General features: G+C 38.9%; 2 protein-coding genes and 1 long non-coding RNA gene across 3 annotated transcripts in view; 2 read left to right on the top strand and 1 right to left on the bottom strand.

Annotated features, from left to right (window-relative positions):
- Positions 1–18,122, top strand: part of LOC146478806 (TOG array regulator of axonemal microtubules protein 1-like) — a 22,967-nt gene extending 4,845 nt beyond the window's left edge. The window contains exons 2-20 of the mRNA XM_085112434.1: positions 533–1,169; positions 3,652–3,711; positions 5,949–6,106; positions 6,642–6,820; positions 7,311–8,710; positions 8,902–8,992; positions 9,949–10,143; positions 12,565–12,670; positions 12,987–13,073; positions 13,456–13,604; positions 13,832–13,990; positions 14,183–14,309; positions 14,498–14,625; positions 14,692–14,746; positions 14,841–14,972; positions 15,527–15,571; positions 15,753–15,924; positions 16,223–16,309; positions 16,664–18,122. Coding sequence (XP_084968560.1) covers positions 533–1,169; positions 3,652–3,711; positions 5,949–6,106; positions 6,642–6,820; positions 7,311–8,710; positions 8,902–8,992; positions 9,949–10,143; positions 12,565–12,670; positions 12,987–13,073; positions 13,456–13,604; positions 13,832–13,990; positions 14,183–14,309; positions 14,498–14,625; positions 14,692–14,746; positions 14,841–14,972; positions 15,527–15,571; positions 15,753–15,924; positions 16,223–16,309; positions 16,664–16,908 — 4,212 coding nt within the window. The 3' untranslated portion in view covers positions 16,909–18,122. The remainder of the gene's footprint in view (positions 1–532; positions 1,170–3,651; positions 3,712–5,948; positions 6,107–6,641; positions 6,821–7,310; positions 8,711–8,901; positions 8,993–9,948; positions 10,144–12,564; positions 12,671–12,986; positions 13,074–13,455; positions 13,605–13,831; positions 13,991–14,182; positions 14,310–14,497; positions 14,626–14,691; positions 14,747–14,840; positions 14,973–15,526; positions 15,572–15,752; positions 15,925–16,222; positions 16,310–16,663) is intronic.
- On the bottom strand, positions 17,678–21,378 carry LOC146478805 (uncharacterized). Its single transcript, XR_014865168.1, has 3 exons — positions 20,922–21,378; positions 19,506–19,610; positions 17,678–18,855 (listed from the first exon to the last, which is right to left on the bottom strand). It is a non-coding gene; the product is annotated as an uncharacterized LOC146478805 (long non-coding RNA).
- Positions 20,366–26,641, top strand: LOC146478804 (uncharacterized). Its single transcript, XM_085112435.1, has 5 exons — positions 20,366–20,487; positions 21,387–22,510; positions 22,873–23,359; positions 24,604–24,806; positions 25,002–26,641. Exons 2-5 carry the CDS (start codon positions 21,387–21,389, stop codon positions 25,810–25,812), a joined length of 2,625 nt encoding a protein of 874 aa, XP_084968561.1. The 5' UTR covers positions 20,366–20,487; the 3' UTR covers positions 25,813–26,641.

Below are 26,641 nucleotides of genomic sequence, written 5' to 3'. Positions count from 1 at the left end.
ACGAGACCAAGAACAATAACTCGTGGCCCAAAGTCTTATCTCTCTGTCCATCGCGACCCCAAAAATATAAAAGAATTTGATAATGCTACCAAAACCTTAACTCGTGCTGCCTTACAGCTCGAGTAAAAAGCTGTTTTCTGAGATTAGTGAATTTAAGAACTAATTCAGTTTGTGCTTATTGAGAAATGCACACTGTTCCATCAATTATTATTCACACATGACACAGACTGCTCAAAATAATCATAGTTGTATAATATGAATGAATGCATATCTCATAAAAAAACATGTATGACCTCCCTCCCTTCCCTTTTCTTAAAATGAATATTAAGTGAAACTGACTGGCTAGTGAAAATTTTGTTCTGGCTTAAGTGAAATCAGACCTGATACTAACCACTGGGCTAGTGAGCTAAAAAGTTAGTCAATTTTGTTATAGTTGAAAGGATGACAATCTATAATAATCTTTTTCCATTAATGGTACAATTTATGGGGAAATTCAACATGGCTTATTATTGTTGTTGTTGTTGTTTCACAGCCAGTTGCTGATAATATTGAACCAATACGGCCCCCAATGAAGCTGAATTCCTGGGCCCCTACAGAGATAGTGAATGACCGTGCTGTAAAGTCCACCCCTCAGCCACGAACAACATCACTTTCTACCCCACCAAAGTCAAAGCTCACCACCTCTTCCTATGCAGAAAAATACCATGCCATGAGTGTACAGAGAGCAAACCAAGTAGCTGAACGACACTCCTCTAAGTCTGCTGAAACCACAACGGGAAGTTCCTATGCTGAAATGCACAGAGCTAAGGTCAAAAAAGACAGATCCAAGCTGGGTGGTGCTGTTGTGACCCTAAGCCAAACAACTCCTAGTGCTGGGAGCTCTGTGAACAGTTATGCTCTTTTATACAAGCGTGGTACTATTGCTAGTAAAGCTAAGGCCAGCAGCAGCGCAGAGCCAGCTGTGGGTGAACAGACACCAAAGGAAACAGTTCTAAGGGGCACACAATCTGTTACACCCACCCCACATCCACTGCAGAGTTCATTTTCAGGGGGTGAAGATGACCTGTTTTCTACTACACACAGAAAAGCTTTTTCGATGTCCCTATCCAGCTCATGGCCTGACTGGTCTGAAATGAGACCCTTTGGTAGATTGTCTCCAGTCTCTCACAGTAAGTTCATCTATATATTTTGTATTGTCATCATTTTAAGATCATTTTGTTACATTAATTTTATTGAAATACCAGAAATAACAGTTGCTCGTCTGACATTGTACAGATTCCCCCCATCTTTAGTTTTGTTGAAAAATTTTCTCAAATTAATAAATTGTAGAAAAAGATAATCAAAGGCTCCTGAGAGCCAACTCGTGAATGCAGATGACACATCAGTAATTGAAATTAAGACGGCTACAGACACTTCCTTGAAAGCTAAAAGAAATTATATCTTTGCCCGATTATGTAACGAGAAATAACCATTCTTGTGCAACAAAAATGATTGTAAACTCATTCCCTACTCTTGAATAAGGTTATTCTGATGTGCCGATTAAAAAATTTTTATGTGTTTGTTTTTATTCAAAGTTCATTCTGACATTTCACTAATTGAATTTAAGACACTGCACTTTAGTGGAAAAACAAAAAAAACATAACCTTGCTCAAGCTGATCTCACAAAGTGAAATGTGTTGAACAAAGTGTTGCAGTACATTTCATGCCCGACATAAATGCGTGAAATTTTTCCTTTGGAGTTCAGTCCATGCAATCTTCAATATGACTAACTCTTGTTAAATAAGAATTATTTCAATAAAAGCTAGTTGTCTGTATTATGCTTCATTATTCAATGAACATACCAAAAAGGTTTTGATCCTGTACTCCGGTTGGAAAGTTATTCAGTTGCGTTCATGGTTCACATGCATTTTAATAAATTCTACATGGTATGTATTAAACAGTTAATGAAAATTTATCGACTGCGTCCTTTTGCTTTCCCATAAATTACCAGATGTAAATTGTGAAAATAAGCATTTTTTCCCTTTGAAACCTCTATGAAAGCTGACAAGATCTAAAAATGTTGCTTTCACCAGAAATTTGCATAATTTTGTTTACAACGTCACTGATGCGTGACATGGCACTTTCCGCTTTTGCATGAAAACTGACAACCAAACTAATTTTTTTTAGCAATCTTATCTACTTGATGTAACACTTTTGTATGAGAAACAAAAATATGATAAAAGATGTCGAGTTTTCATGTATGCAAAAAGTTATGATTAGCAGTGAACTTTTCAGTTAAGAGTGCTTTTTTCAGCTGAAGACATTTTCTGGCGGGAAATGTTTTTTGGTGGCAAAATTTCAAGTAGCGCAACGCAATATCACGCAATCTTTCTGTCTAAAACTATTCAGTTTGTTCAATCGCGAAGGGAGGATAGGTTAAAAAATTGGTGAGGTGTACAATAAATAAGGCCACTAGTGCTAAACATATATCAACGCATGCCGACATAAACGCTCTAAAAAGCATCTTGTTTATTCAAAGTTCTTGCCAACACTTCACTAATTGAATTTTTAAATTAAATTATTTTAAATTCAATTATTGTTAAATTCAATTATTTTTAAATTCTTAAAAGACACCGCACTTTGTGGAAAAAACGAAAAAACCTATAACTTTGCTCAGATTCAACGAAAAATCTCCATTCTTACACTAAAATGATTGTCAAATTATTCTCTACAGATTGAATAAGATTATTCTGATGCATCATGAGAAAATTTCCTTTTTTTTTTCATTTATAATTAAACGACCCCAAACTTTCTGAAAAACTGAAAAAAACTTATAACTTTGCTCAGATTTAACGAAAAATCTCCATTCTTGCACTAAATGATCGTCAAATTATTCTCTACAGATTGAATAAGAATATTCTGATGCACCATGAACAAAAAATTTTCGCGTGTTTTTTCCACTAATTGAATTTAAACTCATTCACTGCGCATGCCCGAAAGTTAACAACAGAACCAACCAACCAAGTCAAAAGTCCGCCATCGCTATAACTCGTTCATTGCGCATGCGCCATTCATGAGTTAAAAATGGCCTTACCGGTGAGATTGCCCCATAATGCATTGCAAAAACCTCTGATACATGGGAAAAATTTGTACAGCAGATTTGTTGCAAAGGTTTCTAATTTAACAAGTCTTCTTGCAGTGAAGTGATGTTTTGTGATTGTACATCTAGGCTTTTTTTTAATTTTTGGTGCATACAAAATGAAAAATTTAACTGATAACTATGTACAAGAATGTTTATTGCCTGTCAATTTCCTTCATAATTCCTTCAGTTCACTTCTCTTTCCAGTTGTATTAAAACTTGTAGAATAGTGAATGTCTTTGATCACAATAAATATTATTGTGGTTTTGCCAAAGAACAGCCATTGTTATAGATTTCTAGTTCACAGTGGTCAGCATTTTTTTTTTCCATGTAATATTCACAGTGTACCACAGAGAGAAAACATTAAACCCAAACCTTTGCATTGCGAGGTGAACTGCAAACCCTTTACAGCAATGAGTTGGGGGTACACTCTGCAATATTTTATATACAGCTGACAATCTGATTAATCCTATGTGCATACAAAATAAGTGCTGTGTAAAATGAGATTTAACTGATTGTTTAACTCTTGCAAGATGTATCTAGTGATGTTGACACAGCTGCTGATCATATGGATGGTGACCTAAAGAAAAGTGGTATGTTTTTTGTAATTGTGCCAAATGTGTAAATGTATGGAAAATTATGCAGTGAAGGAAAACTTTCTAGCAATTTTTACCTTTAATCTACTTTTAGTTAATTATTGTCAAGATAAAAAAGCAGTGATTATGTGTAATCATAGCAGTCTGCAATAAACGTGAAAAATGTTTTGCCTGCTATTTACACACATTAGTTAATTACAAACCATAATCTTCCAAATGTGCAAATTTCCAAACTACGGCATGTCCAAAATGCTGCTGCTAGTCAGACTTATTATGGATATACCCAAGTACTCACTTGTAACGCCAGTTCTCTATGACCTTCATTGGCTTCCCATTGCTTATTGGGTTAAGTTTAAGATTCAAATTCTTACCTTTAAATCAATGTATGGACTAGTGCTGTCTTATCAAAGTGACTTGATAAAAGTTAAGCAAAAGAGCTTATACTCGTTATGCTCGAATAATAGCCTGTTTTTAGAAGTTCCATGGGAGACAATGTGCCCAACACTTGGCGGTAGGTCTTTTGCTTTTGTTGCACCGGTTTTATGGAACAGCTTGCTGGCTGACCTGCGTGTTGTCACAACACTCAGTGTTTTTAAAAGCAAACTTAAGATGTTTTTGTTTAGGTCAGCATTTTAATGTAATTCCTATTTATTATAGAGCAGTTTTCAATTGAGTGTCATAAAACCAAAACCAAAGCAATTACTCTGTTCAATCACAACAGACGTAAACAACACAATCAGCCAATCAGAATAGGAAGGAAATACATGTAACTGGTGCCAAGCGCAGGAAAACGAGTGCGGCCAAAACACGATTGGTTTTGATTTGGATTCCAATTGGTTGGGAAAGTGGTGCGAGTTTTGTTAACCAATCACAGACTGTAGTAATGCAAAACCAAAGCAAACACGAGATATTTTCGACACTCAATTGAAAACCGCTCTAAATAATTTGACTTATTTTTCTTTTTTAGCTTTTAATGAATTGTAGGCAGTTTTTGTACATATCTGACATTCATGTATTCTTGTATTTTATTTTATTGTTCCTGTAAAACGCTATTGATCATTGACTGTAAATAGTATTATATAATTGTTAAATAATTATTGTTATTGTTATTATAATTATTATTATTATTATTGTTATTATTATTATTATTATAATTCCAGGGCTTCTGATATTTTGCGTGGTCGCAGAGCCGCAAAATTCAGGTATTTCCGCAGAATCCCGTGAAATTCACAAAAAGACGCGCAATACCACAAAATTTGCTCAAAATCCTACCAAATACATGTCGGTACAACATAAATTATTTGAAACTTATCTTGGCTACTGGGGCTGTTTACTTTCCATAAACTTGCAAATTTATCTTGAAATTTCATCACTGCCACGAGTAAACAGCGTACCAAAACTACCAGGCTTTCTTAGATTAATGTTACGAAAAACTGAGCACACGAAATGAGAAGACTTTTGGTTGACATTATAAGTTTGAAAGGAAACTTCCGCTGTTGTAATGTTAATTCATAATAATAATATTATTATTTATTTACTTATATAGCGTCCTTTAACATTAGAATGATCAAAGGCGCATGCAGGCACATGTTTAATCATACGTACAGGACACGATCGAAGACACACGAATGTTTTGACTTCACAAATGGATTTGAACCTTCGATCACAAACAATCCTGCCTTGTAAACTGCAAAGCTACACAAGACAGCGAGGAAAGAAAAGAAATTTATTATGTTGCTGTGTTCGGCTCTAAATTGCAGCTGTAAAAGGAGGTTAACCAGCCGGGGGTTTCGGTAAAGCTTATGTTTTTCTTGTTGCTCGAAACAAGTACAGTTGCCATCAGAACTGTTTTGGATGAAGTTTTGTGTTTTCTTTCTTGCCCTGAATTTGACATCATTCCAATATTTTTTTTCTGGAATCTTTCTTCTTTGCTTTTCAGCGAAATTTGCCCCGAAAATTCCTGCGAAATTACCGCAAAATCAGCCGTTTTCTCCATGAATTTGTCTCTTTCAATCCCGCGAAATTTGACTTTTTTCCCCCCGAATTATCAGAAGCCCTGTAATTCTGAAATCAAACATAAGGAGAAATGCCAAAACTGAAGCAAGAAATTGATTAAGGTGTCTATTGTTCCACCCATACATTCAAGGTGAACTCTGACCAATTAGTCTGTCACAATCTTGTTATTCCATAACTATATGCTCTTTGTATAATTGGCTTAAATTTTTTACAAGCAGACGTACCTCAGACACCAATCCACATGAAGCCGCAACTTGCACGTTCAGCATCAAAGACTCGTGGCTTAAGGGCCCCTGAACTGGGAGATGCCAAGAAGGTTGAGAGTGACTTCCTGGAGATGACTCCTACACGTCCTCCTCAGCTGGCCCCTGTTAAGGTGAACTCTCCAAGTCTAAGATACAGTGTGTTGTCTATACAGTTTTTTTAACTTTATTTAGTGATTTGGCTTTCATTTTTGCTCAAATTTCTAGTTTTAGAAAAACCATACAAACTCTTATATTTTTTTCCAAAGTAACTGAAATGCAAATTCAGCAAATGTTATGCTTTTGTAACCTGTGGTTATATGTACAGTGTCTAATGACATGAATGTGTTGGATATAAAGGAAAACACCCAATGAAAAAGATTCAAGTATTATTTGTATCATTACTGAGAAAGTAATAAGTGGCAAGGGAATCTAAATAGGAGTTTATTCAATCTACTGTAGATTATTGTACTTGACCTCCCGTTTGCTCACGATTGCAAGGGTCAATATGTAGTTGTCTTTTTCATGACTATGAATTGCTTCTCTCCCCCTCTCTCCCAAGTGCATTGAGTGTGGTGTGAAAGTATTGGACCAATTTGGCCGATGAAAGTTTTTTTGAGGAATTATTGAGACCAGTAGGCATGGTTATCAAAATGTTTGAATTTTTAGGGTGGAAACTTACCTCCTCAAGATTTACTGAAACAAGTTCACAAACAAGCAGAAACCAAGCGAGCCCTGAAAATGTATTCTGTAATCAGTGATGGCGAAGATTTGAGAAGTCGTACTCCATCACCTTCAGAAAATAATGATGATCCCCTTGACCCAGGGATAATGGAAAATACTGGAAGGTATGTAAACACAAGTTACACGTGATTGCTAGCCCCTGGCTTATAGGACATGAGTATGCTCATGGCTGCAGGAAATTTTAAGTTTTACTTCCCTCAGTAATTTCTAGATTTAAGCCAAGTGCCTCAAGTTTGTCTTGGTTTGTACATATTAATATTGCAATGAGCATACATTGTGTAATTCCTGGTAATATCCCACAGCTATTTTGTCCAAGACCCTACTTTCCCTATGAAAATTCTAATATTAAGCTCCCTACTTTCCTTAATTTTTTTGCCTCTTAGACCCCACCCCCACCCCCTGGAATTTTTTTTTTTGGGGGGGGTATGGGTATTTTCTGGAACTACACTAACTGAACAAAAAGATTTTGTGTGAGCCTGGTGCTTTTCTTAGATTAGAATTTGGGAAAAGTGAGCTCTTGAAAGAGAGTTACAGATTTTCTGATTTTTGAAACAAATAATGTGAACAGTTCGCCATTTTCATTTTATTTCTTAGAGTAATAAAAGGACCTGTGAAACCAGAATCTCCATTTGACAGCAGGCCTCGTATTGCCAGAACACCAATCCATTCCCGAAGACTATCCGCAGAAACTCCGCTGCAGCTTCATAGAACTACACCTTTACCTAGCAAGTTCTCAGACGTAGATAATTCAGGACTTGGTGTTACAGGCCATGGGCTTTTAGCAACTCAACAAGGGAGAGTGGCAGAGAATTCTTCACTAGCGAATGGTGTGCACAATGATGATGACAAGCAGAGTAAAACCTCAGGAGTGGGTAGTAGCATTTTAGGGAGTGAAGAAGACATGTTGGGTATTGAGAGAGTTGAAGTGGTTGGCCAAGGGTTGTTACGACTGGGTAAGCAGTATGATACAGCACACAGTGAAAAGAATCAGCTGCAGTATGAAACAGAAGAGTCAGATGACAATGTGGAAGATGACAGTGATGATGATGATGAGGAGGAGGAGGAGGAGGAGGAGGAGGAAACTGATAATGAGGAGGAGGAGGAGGAGGAAAAGGGGGAGGTAGAGAGAAGAAAGGAGAAAGGAAATAATGGTAGTGAGGAAGAGGATGAGAAAGAAGAAGAGGGAGAAGGAGATGAAGAAGCAGGGGAAGAGGATGAAGAGAGCGGAGTTGAGAGTGAAGAGGAGGTATACCCAACACCTTCAGACTCTTTAGCAAGTGAACCTTCAGCTACAACAACACCTTCAGCAGCAACCACTGAAACAGAGACATCAACATTAAAAAGTGAAGAAGACAGCTTGGACAGCTTAGAAGACAGTGATGAAGACAGTGACAGTGAACTCAGACGAAGCATAGCAAACAATCGAGATATGACACCCAAGACTATGAGGAAAAGTTTGTCTAAGTCAACACGGGAAAGGATGGAAAGAAGGCGACAAGAAGAGGAAGAAAGAGCAGTGCGGGAGCAGGAAAAGTTGGAAGAGCTGGAGAGGGATCGTACTAGACAGTGGCAGATCCAGCGTGAGGAGGAAGAACGACTGAGGCAGAAGATCATGAAGGAGCAGTTAGAGCTTGGGAAGATGCTTAACAGGAAGGAGAAGGAACGGGAATCAGAACGACAGAGACAGCAACAGCTACAGGAAGAGCTACAGAAGCAAGAAAAAGCTTTGAGGGATAGGCTTGTAAAACAACAGAAGGAACTTGAGGAAATTGAACAAGAGAAGCAACGTGAAAAGGAACGCCAGAAGGAACGCATGAAGGAACGCATGAGACAGAAGCAGAAACAGAAAGAGGCAGAGCAACTCAGAAGGGAGGCAGAGCTGAAAGAGAAAGAGAGAGAACAAGAGGAGTTAAAGAGGAAACTTGCTGAGAAGGAATCTGAGTTGAAGAGGAAACAGATGCAGAAAGAAAATGCTGCAGAAACAGAAACAAATGGTTAGTACAAGGTTTTTGTGTTTTTTTTTTATTTTTATTTTTTCATAGATTCACTGAACCCATCCTTCCTTTAGTTACATATAGTGTCACTAACTCAACTTACAACAAGCTTCGGACAAAATTTTACACACTTTTATTAAGGAAATTATTAGATTCTTTCAAATATTTCAACTGTTATATTTTGTTTTTAGTTCTCTCTGTGACAGGCTCCAGTTCTCCACTTAAGTCATCAAGGAAACCTCCTTTGGGGGGAACACCTAAGAAGAAGATACCTGTGTTCTCGTAAGTAATGTTAATTCAGTTCTCATGGGAAATTGTGGTTAACAATTTCAGCAGTTGCATTGATAGTTTAAAAGATCCATCTTGAATGAATCTCTAATCCACCATCCTGCAATACCTGCAGGTAATACTACAGTATATTAAACCAGCTGGGAGCTGGTCATTTTGTTTGTTCAAATCAGAACTCTTTTAAGCCACAAATTAGGGTAAATAAACATGAAATGTTCATGTAATTATTATAATGCAAACTTTGGATTTAATGTTTAAAAGTGAAAGAGATCCTCAGAGGCAATAACAACTTTACCAACGTGTCAGGCAGGCTTAATATGATTGTAAATAGCAATTGGTGCAACTTTAAGGCTGTCCCCTCTGTGTGATTTCATTGCTTGGTTTGTTACCAAAGAATCTCTGATTAATAGTTTGGCAGAGTTTCCCCTTAGTTTATTGTTAAGGACGGTGCCTACTAATATCGAAGTATTTTTGTGGGGTTTATAACTATGCGGGAAAAGCAGATCTTAGCAAGGCCTATTGGAATCCAAAAAGAAAATTGGGGGTAGCCAAGCATTTTTCAGAGATAATTAAGCAACAATATCTCTAAAAAGCGTCAAAATATAAAGCAATGTATGGGATTTTTTCCTAAATTGAAGCTTAATTTTCTCTGAAAAATGCATGGTTACCCTCAATTTTCTTTTGAGATACCAAAGGCATTTGGTAAGTTCTGCTTTCTCCGTATAGTTTTAAACCGCGCAAAAATATTCCTGTATTAGTAAGCACCACCCATAGGAAACCCGAGTATCTCGCGATGCGCAGAACGTATACGCAGTAACAATAGTAGGCACCGTCCTTAAATGAAGAGTTTCTTGAAATTAAAATGTTTAAAGGTACATTATCAAAAGTGTGCAAATAAAAAAGGAGCATTTCATTTCTGAACTAAGGGAAAGTTTTATGTTATGTTGCAGTGGTCAAGCTGAACGTGATTCCAGTTATGCAGTCACAGATGATTCATCAGAGATGCGACGGCATTATGCTGCATCTGCGGGCAGTAGTACTGCGTCACAGTGCTGGGAAGTAAGCCTGGATGATCTGCAGCCATTCAGTAATGCAGACAATTCCTTGCGAGATGCACTCAAGTATCTAGCAAATACCGAGGACTGGTAAGTTCTGTAGCAGCAGTACTCACTTGAGGAAATTTGGAATGGTGTTCATTTGAATGAAGAGTGGTTTAAAATTAAGTCATTAGCTTCTGCATTCTTGTTTCCACTTCCTTGTCCATTTGTCCAGTTCTTGGTGCCTGTTCCCTGTTCTCATAACTTTTTTTTTTTTTTTTTTTTTTGGGGGGGGGGGGGGGGGGTTATAATAATCAATGAAATGAAAACTGTAGAAGAAAGATAGAAGTATGCCCAGATGATTCTTCTTGCAGGAGCAAGGCAAATTCTTATCAAGAAGAGCACACAACTCAGGTTTTAAACTATTTTCTGTTTTCTGAATTTTTTTCCTTGACTTACACAGGTTTTATGAGAAATCAGTGCATTTCTAAGAAATTTAATAAAGTTAAAGCCAACTTACAAGTTTTGCTAAAATGGACATTATTGAAATTTAATTAATGAGACATGTACTTGTAATACCCTAGTGTCTGTTATTGTCATTTGTGTTTTCTTTATGTGTGGCAAACAAAAAAAAATTAAAATCATCAACAAGATGAGCTTGGGAGCTGGTGCCTTAAAGGTGGAGGGGTCTATAGTGCGAGAGGGGAGCATTGTCTTGGAGGTAACCATGGCAACCAAGTGAGCACCAACCACCCAGCACCGTCACACTGAACGAATTCAGTGGAATACTTACCACAACCCATACCTCCCTATCCAGGGGTGGGAGGAGTGGGAGCAAAACCCAGCAGATATCACAGGCCGTGAATAGCAATGATCCGCACAGAGCAGCAAAGCAAAGCCGAGCTGAGATATGTGATCACATGTAAGCCCCTGCAGACCCAGCGGCCACCCCGCACAAGCTTGCCTGCCTGGGCTCAACCACTGACCCACTAGCATTGTCTCAAGGTTAACCTTGCCTAAATTACAATTAAGCCACATAAAAAAAATATTGAGGTTTGGTTTGTGATCTCACTTGCCCTTGCACACAAACCTAACAAAATAGGTAACAAAATGATACATTCCATTTTGTGGTCCGTCTGTACAAGTACTATGATAACGCACAGATGACATCATGTTTTGATGTCCTCTGTGTGTTATCAGAGGAAAGACCACATGGCGAAATGAAATCTATTTGTTGCAATAACCAAGACATTTTGTGAGCGAGCATCATGTTGGCTGGGCCAAGTCAAAAACTTTCAAGGGAAAACATTCATGCAGTTGTGATCCTCTAAATAAGAGTATTATTTGAAAGAATTATACAGTCAAATCTGTATTAAGCGGACCCCATATTAAGCGGACACCCTCTATTAAGTGGACAGCAGAACAAGTCACATCTTTTTTTCCCCACATTTACTGTAAAAAATACCTGTACCTGTGCTATTGGCTAGATATAAGGCGCAAAATTTGATATTTCTAACACTAGGATTTTCCTTTTAAGGAAAGTTTGCAAACGATATTGTGGTTAGAAATCTGAAAAGAGAAAACAGGTTCACCGGGTTGGTTTTGCAGATATTTCACAAAGCAGTGGTAAATCGAGCTTCAAAACTGGTTTCTCCGCGAAGGGACTGGGGCGAGTCTTATGAAAACACCTTAATTACTGCGCAAAATGCAAATTAAGAATTTTGTTGTTAGATACAAGTCAGATTGAGTGATACTCAGTGGTTAGCTAGAAATGAGTGTAAATTTTTTATTTTGCCATTGTGCGCAGTAGAGTTGCGCACTGCAAAACAGGGGAATGACCTTAATACATGTTTGACTGTACAAACATTTTCAAAACTAAGGCTTATTCCAGAAGCAGTTTGTGACCCCAAAATGTTACTGCATGTCAGTCGCTTTACTGCAACTTGTGACCAGTCACCTGCCATTAATGGATTTGTTTTGGCAACATATTTGAGCTTGAATAATTCCTTCCCTGTCACATCATAACAAAGTTTTAGCTTTTTTAACCTGTTTGAGGTCACTTGCAATGGTCATCTGATTTTTCATTGTACAGTTTTACTTTCCTGCAAAATTTTTCCCATGTTTGTCTGATACTTGCCTTAGCAGTTTGTAAAACTCTGTTGACTGTCCACTCTGGCTGGTGGACTCTAGACTCTGATCACTTGTACCTGTCACACCACTCAATAGCATCATTCATTCATCTGTACTGTAATTACAAAGTCTGCCACACCAATCAAAACGCAAATTTTACACTGTTCATTGTATAATCTCAAACAACACCTTCCTAATTTGATAAAACATTCCTTTGCTATCCATAGCAAGCAAAATGATTGTTTTATAGGTACCATGGTACATGTCAACTGTGTTCAGCAATCTTAATGCAAGAGCACATCTTCGGCCCATTTTCGAGAAAAAATGTGCATTTTGTTACATGCTGTAGATTGTCCTGAGTAGAAAGACAGATTCTAGTTCTTTATTTTGCTTTAACAGGGAAATGAAATGTGAAGGCATTCAAGGAATTCGTCGGCTTACCAAACATCACCCAGAAGTGTTGACAGCACAGCTACATACAGTCACCCTTGCTATCATTGCAGAGGTGTGTGATGTTCTCGATATGACATGTTGTCGAACTGTAGGTCCATTACAGCAATGTCCAACTTTCTCTTACTTTACTGATCAGGGCAACCCCTACATGTAGGTGTAAGCATGGTTTGAAACAGAATTTGCCTCCTCTCACTTCATTTAGCTGCTTATGACAAACTCTAAAAGTGTTCTTGTGACCATTCCTTCAGAAAATTAACTAAATTAACTAAAATTCAGAATCACCATCAACTGGAACCTCATATCTCTGGAAAAGACTATCTGTCTTTTGCCTGAAGATTTACATGTATCATTGTTATTGTCATTAACAGGTGAAGAATCTTAGGTCACAAGTTTCTCGTTCAGGCATTTGTTGTCTTGGGGACATGTACACTACTCTTGGGAAGCATATGGACAATGTAAGTTACAAACCAGTTTGCTGTGCAGATTGTCAAAGAACTGAATACCTATCAGCTGACAGTGTGTGTTCATTGGAGCATGTATTCCAGATGAATGTTCTAAATAACATTTTGGAAATCTTTTGGAAAAATATAACAGAAATTGTGTTTAATATTTATCCGAGTTGATACTTGTTGTAGGACCATCAATGATTTTTCAGTGTACTCTTGTTGATGAAATACTTGGAATTATGTCTGGAAACAAACATTGCTGTGTGACCTTGTTTGCGACGAGGTTGCCAAAACTTCCTCAAGTTCAGCGACACAAACACAGCATCGCTGAGTTTGCATGTTTGGTGGGCTCTTTTATTTACTATGTAATTTCTTAAACGTTATGCTGTAGGAATTGGAAGTTACTGCCAAAATCCTGTTAGCAAAAGGTGGTGAATCCAGTGGATTTATCAGAGACGATGTGGAAAAGGCTCTCACAGCCATGGTTTGCTCACTCACTCCAACTCGTGTGCTGGTTGCACTTATATCTGGAGGAGCCAGGTTTGTGATAAGAGTCAAATTTCTCTTCTAGTTGGCATTTTTGGGCAGTTCGTAGCTTGTTTGCTGAAACAGTTGTTACCAAACTAGCCAGAGTGTAACATGGGTGACCCACAGCTGACTAAAGTTATCTTTTTGGACTTTGTCTGAAACACTAGAAAGACCTCTCTTAGATGTTGAAACACTGCAACTACAACATTTTCAAACCCAGCATTTCTTTTCTTTTTCAGCCATCGTAATGTAGCTGTTCGTAAGACCACTGCCCAGTTCCTCAGCTTGCTTGCAGAACGCATGGGAGCAAGTCGTTTATTGAGTGGAGCAAAAGATGTCACAGAGAAGATATTACCTACTGCTGCTCAGTTTGTTACTGATGGAGGCCCAGAGACAAGGTAACATACATGTAGTGATATCATGTTTTAGATGACGACTGACAGTGAGACAAGTCACATGTTCATTAAAGGGAAACATAGAGCTTGGGCCCTTCTTGGTTTATAGACAAACACAAAGCAACATTTTTGCTGTGATTGTGTTTTTTAAAAGTACGACTATTTAAGATTCTGTGCTTGTGTTTGTTCCTGTAGGTACTATGGGCGCAAGATTCTTTACATTGTTTACGATCATCCAGAGTTTGACAAGAACGTGGCCAAACATGTACCATCCAATCTGCAGAAGAACGTTCGTGACACTGTAGAGAATCTCAGAACAAAGGTACATAATACAATTTGCCGTTACTTTGGTGGGTTTGTATGTAGTGAACTCTTACTTGGTTTAATTGTCGGGTCAAAAGTGTAAAGCATATGCTTGGTAATCACCATTGTTAGCTAATCGTCTGGCTACTGCTTATGTTCAAGTCTTGAGTAAGCAAGTGTATTCACATTCTCTCACTTTATTCTTAGGGTTTAGGTGATCCCCCTTCAGACCTTTCTTCTTCTGCCCGGCAGCGTAAGCCTGCATCTGGTGGTGGGGGCTCACGGAGCAGTGGAGTACGAGGATCTTTGGCTATGTCTCCTTCCTCAAATTCCAGGTACACAGGGTAGTGGTCGTTTCAAATAATTTATCCAGCCTGTTTGCTAATTTTTCCCTTTTTCAGTTCAAGACAGTCTTCACGTAGTGGTAAACCGGTGGCCAGAGATGTACTTGTTCAGGTAAGTGTGTAACCTGCGCAAAACAATTAATATGAAGTGTCTTGTTGATTGTCTCCTGATTTTGCCAACAGTTTTCTTTACACTTTTGTGTTAGGGTGAGGAGATGATCCCAAACCTGATCAACTCTTTACAAGCAAATGATTGGAAGGAAAGACTGCAAGCTGTAGATCAGTTTGTTGACTTGATGCAGTTGAACCCAGATGGTCTTGGACCAAAGTTTACCAAGGTATACTTTTGATCTACCTGGGCGTGCACTCATCTAGAGATTGGCGTTCTAACGTTTGGAGGTTTGAGCCTGCTCTCTGTTATGGTGTCTCTTCATTAGACATATACAGGGATGCCAACCTCTGGAGATCTGAAATGTGAAAGATCCTTTTTTTTTTTTTTTTTTTTTTTTTGGCATCAAACCTCCATTGTCAACCAACCCTACCCCTCCCCCAAAAAATTAATAAATAAATAAATAGGGGAAAATTGACACATTTCTGCACGAAATGCAGCCAGAAAGTATAACATGAAACTTGAAAACCCCAATTTCTTTTGATTTTGCCCAAAAAAAAAAAAATGGCATTTTAATTTAAGCTTGTTGTAGATAAAAGACCAATCCTGGACATTTTGGTGACTCGTATGGGAGGCTGAGAGAATCGGCGTAATATGCACATTTACTTTTTTAACGAGAGAAGATTTGTTGGAAAGCATGAAAAGCAATTGGAAAAAGGGTGATTTCCATCATTGTTACCTGTACAGTGAGAATTCAATGACAATGAAACGTCCTGTTTACAGGTTTTTGATGCATTTGTTCCTCGACTTCAGGACTCAAACAGCAAGGTGAGACTATACTAACCAGTGGTTTTGATTTTTTATTTATAATAATAATATTTAGGTTCGATGCTGTCATCACTCGGGATCGTTCCAGCGAGTTGCATTTGTTGCCTTGTCAGGTTTTTCAACATGCTTTTATAAAGTTGCCATTGAATCTAAAAATTGATGGTTTTTTTTGTCTTGCCAGGTCAATCTCCATGCTCTTCAGTGCCTTCCCAAGATCCTTCCTTACCTTGCAAACCAATCTGGTGCTCTAGTTCCCCCTCTGGTGGGCGCTTTAACTTCAAACCTTGCTTCCAAGAACACAAATATTTTCTCAACTGCTGTGGAAGCTCTTGATGACCTGATTAAAAATATAGGTAGATCATAAAAAGTGTTATACTTATCAATTATGATAGTTTAAACTGTTGATTTTGCAAAAGCGGTATGTTAATCCGTAGCACCCGTCACGGAGATGGTACGTTGTCTCATTTTGTCTTTGCTTCTTTTTAATAGCTAGTAAAAATTTCATCATTTTTGTATTTAAGACAGAAAAGTACTTCACTTGCCTGAATTAAACCTGGGATTTCTTTCAAGCAAGGCGGCGGCAGTTTCTTCTGATATTGTTGTTGTTTTTCTGATATTCACATCTTATACAACTTGTCTTGGTTTTTTTAGACAACAGTCTTCTTGTTCAGCCATTTTGCTCGACAGCACAGTATGGAAGCAGCCGAGTAAAACCGATCATGGTTGATAAGTTATCAGGTATAGAATCTCATGCTTATCTGTTGCAAGCGATATTGATCAATTAAGTGCAATATATTGAATTACAGCCAGTGCAGTGCTCCTCTAAAGTCAAAGGTATATGGCATCCGCTTCACATTTGTCAGTAATGGTACCTGTTGTGTTCCATAAGGCAACAAGTTAGCTTGGGGTTACAGCAGACGTTGTTGAGGCTTCCAGTCAGTGTTGGACGTCACGTTTGGATGTTACATGTAATAGGGATCACAACAAGTCCCGCCGATGTTATATCCCGTTACTTTTCTCCAAACTATTTTCCTTTATCTATAAAGCGTATTTTTACGTGTTTATCAAAGTATCAATGTTTTTGCTCATTAGATACAGTGCCTACAGTCTACAACAGGAAGCCTCAGACTATTTCTCGTCATGTTCTACCACTGTTGTGGAATCTCCTTAACTCCACAAGTAATGGCAGTGCTGGAGCGAACAACAGCGCTCTGAGGACTTCAGTTAACAGACTAACCACAACATTGTACTCCAGTATGGGTAGAGCTTTAACAGAGCATGCATCCAGCCAAGCGCCGAGAATACAAGAAAAAGTTCACGAAATTATTGGTTCATGACAGCAAAGCATCGATGCTGACTGGTTAAGTTAGCAATGTCAAAGATTTCTCAGAATGCTTTGGTTCTTTAGCAGTAAGCTAGAGTTACCGGTTTCTTTGGACCCTTCTGATGCAGGGTTGGGTTGGGTTAAGTTGTTGGAGAGGTTATCACAACTCAGGCTTTACAGTAAATTGGGAAGTTGTTTCCAACACCGTTGGGAGGGTTTTTATTTCGAGATATTCCTATGTCGATAAAGTGATTGCTACTTAGTTGCCGCCACACTATAAACGACAAGGATGCGGATCAGTATAATTATGATAATAATAACTCCCTACAGGTGGAGAGTTAACCGACAGTTTCATATTAAGTTATTTTTCTGCTAGTGAATAAGAGAGAGGGAGCTTAATTTTGTTAAATCACAGAGCAGTCTTTCTCAGTAGTTAACATGCAAGCATTACGCTGCGTGACTACTTTGTCGTTTGTCGTAAATTATTTAATGATAGAAAAATCTTAATGAATAAAAGAAATTAAATGAATTGCCAGAGAAAAGTAGTGTTCACACTAATTAGATTAAAACTGGTGATCACTATCTCGGCCGTAAACTAAATTCTCCTCAGAAAAATATCTCGAGGTACATACAGTTGAGTCCAAATGTTTCAACTCTCTGGCCGAAATGCACTTCTCTCTTGTATGTTGTTTTAGAATAATTTTTCTAATTCTCTATCAAGTTTTTATTTCTCTTGATTGTTTGAGGAGACAGAGTCCACTGTATGTGAACAGCAGTGTGTATGATCTGCCTGTAAAACTAATGATTGAGGGAAAAGTATAAACTCCTACCTGAAAAAAAAAGACAGGTATTTCTTATCAACCACATTATTTTTGTAAGGTTGCAGATTTTTATTTGTTCAAAAGCTGTAAGCATGTAAATTATGACATTTAACTAATAATCTATTTATTGATTTTAATGTTAGACCATTGTCGTTTTCCAAGCCCGCGTCCTTAGTGGTCAGGCACCAGTTGTGCCCGCGCAGGCTCTAAGGTCTCCAGTGATTACTGGTGAAGTGGTCCATAGAGGATTTGGTGCAGCTTTCTTGCCAGTTCATAACACTGTGTTTATCATTTGACTGGGACATCGCGTTTTTAGCTGCAGTATATTTACCGCCCCATCTTTGGGCAGATTGCATTTTTCAAATTAACTGAAATATTAGGTTACATTAAAGTGAGAGTGAAAGAATTTGATGCTGTTGACTTTATTTAATCAGCCTCCACTATTGCCGAAGGCCCATTTCAATGCAGTTAGATCACAGTTGCTGTGTATATTGTTGCACAAGAAGACATGATTCTTGAAAAAAAGAAAAAGATAACTGAAAAAAGAAGAAGAAGCCTGATCGCAGGCTAGATGTTTGACAGGTAGTGTGTGCCAGTTCCTTTGGACGAACAAAAATGCAGTCAAACCAGCATTAAGCGGAAGTGGACAACGTCTTTTACATGGACAGAAAACAAAGTCTGAAACTTTTGTTCCCACGTTTTCTGTAAAAAGTCCCTTTCTTTTGTAAGAAAAGAATTTAGTAAAACGCTTCTAATAAAATTCTTGCCACTGAAAAAATTCCAACTTTTTGAGATGAATTGTACACCTGTGAACCTTACTGTAGGGATCCGACGTGTGGATTACTTTACTAGACCAAAATTAATTGAACAATTCGGAATAAAACCTTCGCTCACGACACTAATTCAGAAATAATGTCAACGCGGAAAGCGAAACTTTATGAACAAGAAGCGGTCACAGGGCGATGATCGGCGAGAAACGGCACCGAAAGGTGCAATCATCGGCTTGGTACAAGTTTGACTGTAGACCGTTCGTCTGTTTCTGGTCAACCACACCAGTCAGTATCTTCATCGTGATGCAACTTTGGCATGACTTCGTGTTTTCTGCATCTGAGGCTCCCTACATTAAGGAGGGATTTCACCTAAATTTGAATGAAATTTGAAGAGATTTTAAGAAGGGATGGAAGAAAGAAAATGATTTTTGGACACCAACAGACCGTCGATACCTACGCAAGAGCACCGCAGGTTGCTAGTGGACTAACTTGGTGTCCGTCTATTAATTATTAACTACAAATTCTCATTTTAAAACCACTAAATCTTCAATATTTCTTATTTCTCTTAATTTTACCAATCCTTCAAGAAAAACTATCTCCTCCCAAAAATACCCCGAAAACACTCGAAATTCACAAAACACCCCACAGCACAGATTCACGGGATAATGATAGGGTTTTTGGATTGCTTGAAACGTGAACAAGATATTTCCATTAAAGCCATGTCAAGTGGTAGAAAAATGGCGTTCAGGTGAAATCCCCCCTTAGTCCCTTAAATGCTAACACACACTGCACCTAGTGTTCCAGGTAAGAGTGAACGGTTAATGAGGCACTCCCTTAGCAAAACGCTCATATGATCAACTATGCATAAACTGTTAAAGCGGACAAGGACGGTTTCTGAGTGTCCGTACGCTATTGAACATCAAAGAGAACAGGCAAGATTTTCCTCTACGTCCATCAAACTTTGCCTGCATTTTAAAATGGAAAAAAAAGGTACACTCATTTTGGATTTAAAATATTACCTAATGATGAGCTGTTTTTCAGATATATGTCCAGAAATGCACGCTAATGAGATTCATGAACTGTATCCTCTAGCGCTCCCGGAGAGGAAACGACAGCTAGGCAGGCTGCAAAAGCGTAGAAATCTAAATTAGTCTTAAAGTGCCATTTTGAAGTTGTTTGAATATCGTATTCGTACCCAGATTTTCTTACTCTTTGGGAGTCGATTACAAAAGCAGCCTTGTAAAATGTTCATGGTCCTGTAGAGATAGTATTTTTTTATTTATTTTTAATTTTTTTGTCGTGAATGCCGCTATGTACAGGAACCGACAAATTATAAATTGCCGCCATTTGCATGGCTTCGCCTATTTGAAAACAAAAAGGTTATTTTTTCCAGCTAGCAGAGACCTCTACTAGCAGGGAAGGTTATTTTGGGCCCCAATTAGAAACAGAAAAGTCGTTAGAAACGAAAACAGCAAAGGGAAAAACGTCATCCTACTAAAAGTCCTCACCTAAAGTATGCTTTCTTTTTAATAAGATGAAATGATTGTAATGTTTTCAGCCCCTAGCTATTTTTTTAGGATTTTTGAGGATTTTAGAATTAACTTAGTTAATATATATTCATAGTTTTAAGAGTAGTATATGTTCTTAACTCGCAATATAATAGTTTTTAGGAGGGTTCCCGTTGATAGCAGGGACATACAGTCACGGATGGTGCTAGCCCTTCTCTCTCTAGAGTATCACGTCAGCAGTTTGCACGCATGAGGTGTTGCATGCCGTGCTGCATGTAATATCACATCGTTTGTTAAGTTAGTTCAAATGTTGCATGCCGTGATGTCACTCACACTGTGTGTCCGCGCCTTTGTGTATCGTGTCTTTGGTCACGAATCACGGCTGCGATGTTTGCTACAAAAGGACAGACAGGGTGTGTTGTCACTCATCCAGCTGAAAATCTCAACCTATTTTGACCAGTTTGTTCAGCGCCGTTACAAGTTTTGATTCAAGGTAACTTTGTATTCATTCGAACTGTGTGTCAGATATATATAGTATCTTAAAATAAGGAACGACTTTACAGCCTTAAGAGTCCGCGGAAAGCAAAAATCTCTAGACTGTCAGCTAAACTGAAATCTACTCGTACATCTGAGTACGCATACAAGCTGCAACTGCCAAATGTGATCATGATAAGTAATCCTTCTATTCGTAAAATGCTCCTGGACCAGTTTACCAGGGACGTTGCGCAAAGTAAAACGCGCTCAGGCTTTTTAGGGAGCAGCATCGTTCGTTGTTTTGTCATTATTTTAATAACGCTCATGAAGGTATGTCGATATAAACAAATATTGTATATATCACGTTAAAAAAGAAGCTGAGTTAAATGAACACAGTCAAACTGTGCATTAAGTTTTGATTTTGATGCATCCACTGATCTATTGTCTACAAACCTGGAAAGTGTGGCATTCACTCCGTTAATTTCGTCCGAACTTTCATGCTTTATATGTTATGCTTGAATGCACTGAAGACGTGACATTATGCATGTATGTCATGAGATTCTTGTTGTCACGAACTGTTCTTTGAACCGTGTCACGAACCAAGTTGACGTGTCGTTGTAATGCGATCTAGAGATAAACTTAAATTTCACTCTGTTTCCTCTTATTCATGCTCAGTCAAGAAATCAATATTTATTTGAGTTTTTACTGCGAACAAGTAGCGGACTAACACTGTGATAGAAATAATTGTTAATAATTCTTCTGAGTAGATAATCGAAAGAGAGGTAAGGTGGGGACTGGGGAGGAGAGTGGCAAACAGGGTCTGTGCTGAGTAGATATTGAACCTGATGAAGAAGAACTAAATCTTGCTTAATAAAAGTAGTTTTGTTTCTTTAGTAACACTAGTTTTTGTTTCTAGAGATGAGTGACACGGGAAACCCCGAGGAAATGGTCCCTCTCTTTGACGCACCAACGATGAAGATCGTAGTCCCTGACACACCCAGTGGCTTAGTTGAACACGTTCTGTCCATCCCATATGAACAGTGCATGGACCCCTCTAACTCAGCAATTCAGCAGTCTGGTGAGCCCCATTCTGGAAATCAAGAGAATCCGGCTGCGGGCATCGCATTTTCTGGGGGAGGCATTCGATCAGCAGCATTTTGCTCTGGTGCGCTTCGTAGGATGTTGAAACAAGAAGTATCCTTGAATGTCTATCTAAGCTGCGTGTCTGGGGGAGGTTACACTGGGGCTGCTTTTCTTGACTGGATTGCCTGGAAAAAATGTGCCAGTGAAGACTGGTACGAGGAATTCTTTGAACGAATGAGAACGAATGCTGGCTATATCTGCAACTGGCAGAACCCAGGTTGGGCACTTGCTCAATCATTGCTTTTTGTTTTTATCTTGTTGGTCACTGTCGTTATATTACCCTGTTTGTTGTGGTTGTCATACTCACTTCCGGTGGCAGTTGCAGTGGACTTCCTTTTTGGTGATATCTTGCGTGAGAGCATTACCTGTCCAGATCCTGTGCAAACCAGTTTGACCAGGTCATCATACTTAATCATGGAATTGTACAATGACTGTTACCCCTCTGGTAGACGTGTGGCCCTCTTTAGCGTAACAGCTTTGTCATCCTTACTATTCTACTTCATTTCACGGTGTAAATGCTGCCGTTGTTGTCAAACCTACAGAGGCCATTTTAGGTTGCTGTCCATACTTGCTGGCTTGGTGTTTGCCTTCACTGCATTTCCCTGGGTTGCACACGACTTTCTGTGGCCCATAAAAGCCTGGATCAAAGTTTTAATATTATTCATTCTCCTTGCGCTCCCTTTCGTCTTTCCAATTATTCGGAACTATGCTGCAATATTTCTTGGTTTTTATGTGTACAGTTACATCATTAGCTGGAAAGTGTTCAAGACAGAATTGTTCGGAAAGGTTCCATATTCCGATGCCGTGTTCCATGTCGTCTTGACAGTATTCGCCGTGACTTGGTGGTTATTTCCAGTTTTGGCCTCCACGCATCAGACATGTTTTAACGTGTACTACAGGTTTGTAAATGCAAGTCAGTTAGAAGTCTGTTTAATATTTTTATGCTTAAAACAGTTGCTAGTTGAGAAACCTTGTGCTATTAATTTTTTGTTGGAAAAGTTTTTGCTTAATAGGTCCAGCTACAAGCCTAGGGGAAGCCTACAATTTAATACGCGTTTTACAATAGTCACATAATTGCCGTGCTGTTGCATTCAGAATGAGCTTTGTATCGTAATAGAAATGTTTTCTGAAGACTGAAGAAAAAAACTAGGTGAAACACTTAAGTGACATCTGTGACCTACCTGTGAGCCACAGAAATCGAGTGATAAAGCACTGATGTGAATGTCCCCCCCCCCCCCCCCCCTCCCTTATCTCTCTCCAGGTATAGTCTTTCTAAAGCGTTCTTCAAGCGACCTGCAAAGTTCCGGTTGGATGATGTGTTTCCATGTTGTAAGCAGAAGATTCATACTCATGATGACAGTGAGCTAACATTGGAATGTCTTCAAGACCAGTCCCCCAAGTTTATCAGTAACATTACAGTAAACAACTGGCACATTGGAAGCAGGGCAGGAAAAAGTCACCATTTAACCGTGTTTTCGCCGGATGAAGTAAAGGTTATTGGCAAATATGTGGATGAAAAAGGAGAACCTGTAGAAGCACTCAGTTTAAAGGATTCAGGTTTTCATCCCAGACACATGAGGCTGTCTTCAGCCGTGGCCATATCTGGAGCCGCCGTGAGCTTCGCCATGGGCAAATTTGAGACCGTGTTTGACTCGATCTTGGAGCTGTTGGCCTTGCTGGGAATTGGGATGGGTGATGAAATGGTTTGTAATCAGGTTAAAGAGGATAAAAAGGGTATTTGGAGTAAGGTACGTAATTGTCATGACATTGTGCACCACTGTCCTCAACCGGCCATTATCATGTTCCCGGCGGAGGGGGGGAGGGGGGGGGTACTTCTCTGAACTCTGAACTAAAATCCGTACACATTTTCAGACCTGGGTCTAAATACCTTATTATATGAAATTCACGAAATTAACGCGACTTAAATTAACGCGAATTGAAGGAAAAATGTCTTACCAATGACGGAAATTTACGCGAAAGAGGTGCTAAAATTCCGAAATGAGGGAATTAATGCGACTTACACACACACACACACACACACAAAAAAAAACACCAGAATTTGCTTAGACAACGGGAAAATTTATTCTAACCGTAAGTGTAAAAATCCGAAATTCAAACAATGTTCGTGGAATTGTCGCTAGACGTAGGAGCTAAGAAATGGTGGCCTCCAGAACAGGCTTGATTTTTTTTTTTTTTTTCGTTTTTCAGGCGAGCGGAGGCAAGTACGAGTCACGTACGCCGGGAGGGGCCCCTCCCGTCGTGCGTGACTCGCGCTCAGATCGGATCTCCACCCTGATAAAACAATGCTTTTTCCTTTCTGGAGTGTATCGCGAATTCTTGGCGCCAGTTAATTAAGTGACGCGGAAACTATAACGTTAACAAAAATTAACGCGGCTTTTTACAAGTCGCGTTTTTCTTGTAATAAGGTAAAGTTTTGCCGAGTTGTATTGTATTGTATTGTATTGTATTGTATTGTATTGTACTCGTTTTCAGACCAAACTGGTGAAAAGCCACACCATGTTCGGCTAAAACGGCTTAAAAACCATACCCGTCAATATCGTCGTAGTTGTCATCATCTTCACTTCAGTCGTCATTCGCAAAAAGGTTTTTCTCAAAGCTAAGGAGCTTCTTTAACATTGGAGGGGTGAGGTCTGTTGGAACTTATATATCCAAAATTATTTGTAACCCATCCGGATGACCCACTCATACCATGAACGAAAAGAGAACAAAATTAGAAGGCTTTTTTTCGGAAAGCTGACCACAGATTATTTTTGCACGACAACAGTCTCAAAAGATACGTCAATTGAGCCTTAAAGTGAATTAGCGTCTGTTCAGATCCAGGTGCTAGCGCAATATTGTTGTAATTTAAACTCGTGTTATTTGCCGGTGTGGAACTTGGCCGGACCTGTTTAACTTTGAACAGAAGTTGTTCAACCGAAAGGTAGATTTAGACATACTTACTGTTTGTTGATGTAGTTTTTATGGGTTTCAGTTCTTTGCACCGAGTCTGGCAGAGTTAGGATTCAATCTTCCTCTTTTTGCGATTCCATTTGCTTATTACTTGGGAGACAGCCCGTACTGGGTTGCCTGGCTGGTTCTTCTTCACATTGTGATTGTTGTGGCCCTAGCTGGTGTAGCTGTTCTCAATACAGGCTTGCCTAAACAGACAAATAGCTACTGGTTTGTTTTTAAAAGGTAAGTAAGTCTGTTGTTGTCGTTCAACTCCCAGTCCCTTAAACCCGACGTCATTCTCGAGTCATTGCATGATGTTGTAGGGAATGAATAAAAGGGCGGCATACAACCGAAAAGCTAGTTTTCCAGTAAAGGCCCCCTTCTTCCAAGACAATTACTATCTACAATAGTATAACGAGTTGTCTTTGTTTGGCACAGGTGGCTGATAACTCGTATCTTTTTTGTCCGTTTTGTCCGTGGATTCCTCAACATCCCTAATGTTGGTATCAATCCACCACCAGTACTACGCCTGAGTGACGGAGGCCACTTTGAAAACCTGGCTTTGCTTCCATTGCTTGAGAAAAAACTGCCAAAAATCGTCATAGTTGATGGTTCGTGTAATCCTGGTGGCGAAAGGTATGCTGATGAGCTACTTAAGGCACTGAGGATTGCGAGAGAGAAACTCCACTGTTGGTTTGAAGGAATCTGTGAGACTGACGGCAGTGACAATGAATATGATGGTAGAGACATTGAAGAAGATATCCGAGTCAAGCTTCTAAGCAAGAATGCAGATGGAAAACTGCCAAGGAAATATGAATTCCGAGTTCATTACTACGATGCTGGCAACGGCGAGCCAACTGAAGGCAAGATAATCTACATAGCTCCCAGACATCCGGGCGAAAGCATACCGCTGACTGAGGAGCCGAGCTGGAAAAGTTTTAGAAGCGACGACAAGCTTGGTAAGTTTCACGAGCTGTGGGGAAGAAGCCCCGAGTTAAGTGAAGAAGAAGCCAACCAACTCAATTGGTGTTGCTGTTTACGTTGCCATAGACTTAAAGTCAAGTGTCATTGCTGCTGTGATTGTTGCCCTAAGGAAATTTGTCACTGGCTCTCCTCACTGTGTTTGGGAAAGTTTCCCCATCACATTACTGCTAATCAGTTCTTCACTCCTGAGATGTTTAGTGCGTATCATCGTGAGGGGTACGCAGCTTGTGTTGAAGCTAAGATTGACAAGTTTTTACAAGACTGAATTGTTTTAACGTTTTAAAGTCTAAATTAAATTGTTAAGTATACAGTGGAACCTTAATATAACATGTACACATAGTCTTAACTTAGTTTAGTTGCAAAAATAGAACCTGTACAAATTTCATGGTATACGGTATTTGCTGAATATTAATAGTGTTTTAAGTTATAGTTTTCGCTTAGCTTTCATACAAAGTCAAAAAACCACAGAAGGGTGAAGTATTAGTTACGGTACCATTACCAGTTAGGGTTCCTGTGTCCCTCTTGTAGAATAGCCTGATGGCAGGCTAATTGTGGAACGGTATCTTGTGTAGTAACCCAGATATAGTCATACAGAAGCATTCAGCTTGTTGTAGCTACCAATTAGTAGTCGATGTATGATTGTTATTCATTTGGAAGATGGCGTGATCTCTTTGTACCAGTCAATTGCTGCCATAAACTTAGTATCAGTTTAGTTTCACGTTGTAGCCTAGCCGGACTTGCCTGTTGCCTCATCTCGTCTTTTTATACGTACGCCGAAAGACTGGACTCCCACGAAAACTGACTTTAAGAAAGTCTATTTCTATGTGCGATTGTTTTTATTCAGTTAATTATTGAGTGGGATGCCTGTACTGGCTTGAGATAATCGAGTTCACTTCCACTATAAACATAGCATTTTATAATTTTTTTTAAAATGATAACGGATAATTATTTACAGCGTCTCAGAGACCAATACTAACTTTTTCATAAAATTTGTGCAATTTTTGTAAAGCAAAAAACGTTCTTTTAGATTTTATGTAATAATCAAGAGGGGGTTGAGTTTTAACATGTAATAAAAAGCTGGCATTCGTTGATAA

Source organism: Pavona decussata, unplaced genomic scaffold (genome assembly GCF_977016875.1).
Source record: "Pavona decussata unplaced genomic scaffold, jaPavDecu1.1 SCAFFOLD_64, whole genome shotgun sequence".
In the NCBI taxonomy this organism is placed as follows: Eukaryota; Metazoa; Cnidaria; class Anthozoa; order Scleractinia; family Agariciidae; genus Pavona; species Pavona decussata.
Note: the sequence above shows the minus strand (reverse complement) of the source record. Positions and strands in the feature narration are given on the sequence as shown.